Source organism: Parasteatoda tepidariorum, chromosome 4 (assembly GCF_043381705.1).
Source record: "Parasteatoda tepidariorum isolate YZ-2023 chromosome 4, CAS_Ptep_4.0, whole genome shotgun sequence".
Classification (NCBI taxonomy): Eukaryota; Metazoa; Arthropoda; class Arachnida; order Araneae; family Theridiidae; genus Parasteatoda; species Parasteatoda tepidariorum.
In genome coordinates this window covers 76,231,523-76,233,988 of record NC_092207.1, presented here as the reverse complement: position 1 = coordinate 76,233,988, position 2,466 = coordinate 76,231,523, and the positions used below count along the sequence as shown (strand labels likewise).

General features: G+C 32.8%; 1 protein-coding gene across 1 annotated transcript in view; it reads left to right on the top strand.

Annotated features, from left to right (window-relative positions):
• Positions 1 to 226: 226 nt before the first annotated feature.
• LOC122272730 (succinate-semialdehyde dehydrogenase, mitochondrial) overlaps positions 227 to 2,466 on the top strand; it is a 13,140-nt gene continuing 10,900 nt past the window's right edge. The window contains exon 1 of the mRNA XM_071180386.1: positions 227 to 283. Within this exon, the coding sequence (XP_071036487.1) occupies positions 227 to 283 (57 nt within the window). The remainder of the gene's footprint in view (positions 284 to 2,466) is intronic.

Here is a 2,466-nt window from a genome sequence, read left to right as displayed (position 1 = left end):
TAGAGCCCAATTGACTTCTATAGTACAAGAATTGATTAAATTTGAAGATTGAGAATTAAATTTTTTAATATTCCATTTTTGAATTAATCCAGTGTCTCTATAAAGGATACATGAAAACTCCACTACTCTCCTTTAGTTAGATGGAAATGGAGGTGATTTGAGGGGTGAAAATTAATTTTTTTGATATTCTATTTTTGAATCAGTCCAGTGTCTTTATAAAGCATATATGAAAACTCCTCAGCTCTCTTATGTTCGCATATCCTCTTTTTTGATGGAAATTCAGGTAATTTAAGGGTGAATATTAAATTTTTTTGATATTCTATTTTTGAATCAGTTCAGTGTCTTTATAAAGCATACTAGCTGACCCGGCGAACTTTGTTTCGCCTTAATGTCAATAAATAAGCAGATTTTTTTTTTATTGGAAAAAATACAAAAAAAAATTTCTGTATTTTAGTACATAGGTTGCTCTTCATTTAAGTACCTTGTGATACACGACATTTTTTGTTTTATTATCAGGCGCAAAAACAAACAACGCAGATGGTCTTCCGACCCGTGAACATGCCATGTATAATTGACCATGGGAAAAACATGAATGTTCTAGATTTAAACCACAAACTTTTAAGGNAAATTCTTCGATGAAGCATTCCAAGTATATAACGTGGCATCTCCGAGTAAAGCAAAGTTCGTGCAAACTGATCGCTTTGGCAGATTGCAAAAAAACTGGTCAATGTAGTTGCTGGAGGTGTTTCAGCACGTTGCGTAGCATTCGAAGCCGTGAAATATACTCGTTGACCATTCTCCAGATGCACCGCCAAATGCGTAACAGAAGGATGACGTTCGTGAATGGGAAATGCGATCGCATTTCCTCTTTTTTGATGGAAATTCACGTGATTTGAGTAGTCCAGTGTCTTTATGAAGGATATATGAAAATTCCACTACTCTCTTCTGTATGCCACTATTTTGAGTATTAATTTTTCCGCAGAAACGCCCACTCTTTTTATTATTATACCATAAATTATTATGAAATGAAGACCGCTTCGTGCTTTCACGCTGGACTGAAAAATCAAATGATCTTAATCCCAATAAACGAAGCAACTACACCGAATTTTGTCTCCTGATCAAAATGTTAAAAAATACACTGTAAAAGTACTAAAATTTTGACAAAATCATTCAATACAAATAATGCTAAAAATAACTCTATGCAAAAAATGCTAAAAATTAATATTGATGATTTTTTATGCGTTTATTAAAAATAATTTTAAAAAGTTAATTTAATTTTTTAAGAAATAAGTATTTTATCGCACTCAAGAGCTTACTTTAAAATAATAAAAAATAGAAGAAAAAAACGCATTATATACCATTATTTAAAAGAATCAGAAGCATATACAAAATCTGTGTTAACAGGAAAACCGTTACGTTAGCAGTATTTTGAATATTGTAATGCATGAGTAAATATTTCCTTCTCTTTATAAAATCTAAACACTGGAATAAATTGAAGATAATCTCCGTGTCTAATCTCTTTATTGATCTTCTTTTACTCGTCATGAACTTTAATTTATCCTCATAAGTTGTTACATCTTTTGATACATTGGAAGAATAACTGATACTTTATACCTTTTCAAAAATGATCTGGTATTTCGTTTTTCCTTTTGTTAAAGTAACTTTTAACTACCATTACGTAACGATATTTTTGAAGTACGTAATTATTAGCGTAACGTTCTAACATTAATCTTTTTTAATAAACCATTCCATCGCTTTTTTTTATTTTAGGCTTAATTAGAATAATGTTTTTTTTTAAATTTTGTTTTTTCAGTGTTATTTCTTCTAATCATTATTATTATTTTTTTGAACTTAATAAATTTTAATTTATTCTCATAAATTGTTACATCTGTTAGTACATTGGAAGAATAACTGATACTTTATGTCAGTGTTCCCCAACCTTTTCATCACCGCGGACCTGNCATTGTATTTTTGAGTATTTGCAAGAAAGTGGCGTGATTCTTGTGTTTCGCCACAAAGCAATGAATACAATGGCTCAGGTGGCGGAGTCAACAATGGCAATTTCACTTTACCATTAAGGCAGCATAATCCAGGCGTTTCTCCGGAAAACTTTAATGCACCACAATGCTCGCAAACTACGTCCATTTGCCCAATGCAAACGCTAGGATGCAAGCTGTAATCATTGCTGCAATCGTATTGAAACGCTGCTCGATTCAAATCAGCACTTGATAAATATCTTGTTCTGCGTCACAAATTATCTATTTGTTGACCTCTGTTGTTCGCTCGACGATTCTGCATTGCCAACCGAGCTGCTTCACTTTGCTCTCGTGATTGATAAGCACGAAGTCGAGCCATACTATCGCGGCGCTGTTCACGTGCAATTTCTTGTTCTTCTTCAGTCCTTTCATTTGCAGTATTTCGTATTCTTCTTGCATCACGGCTTTGTCGGGAAAGATTCGATCGTCT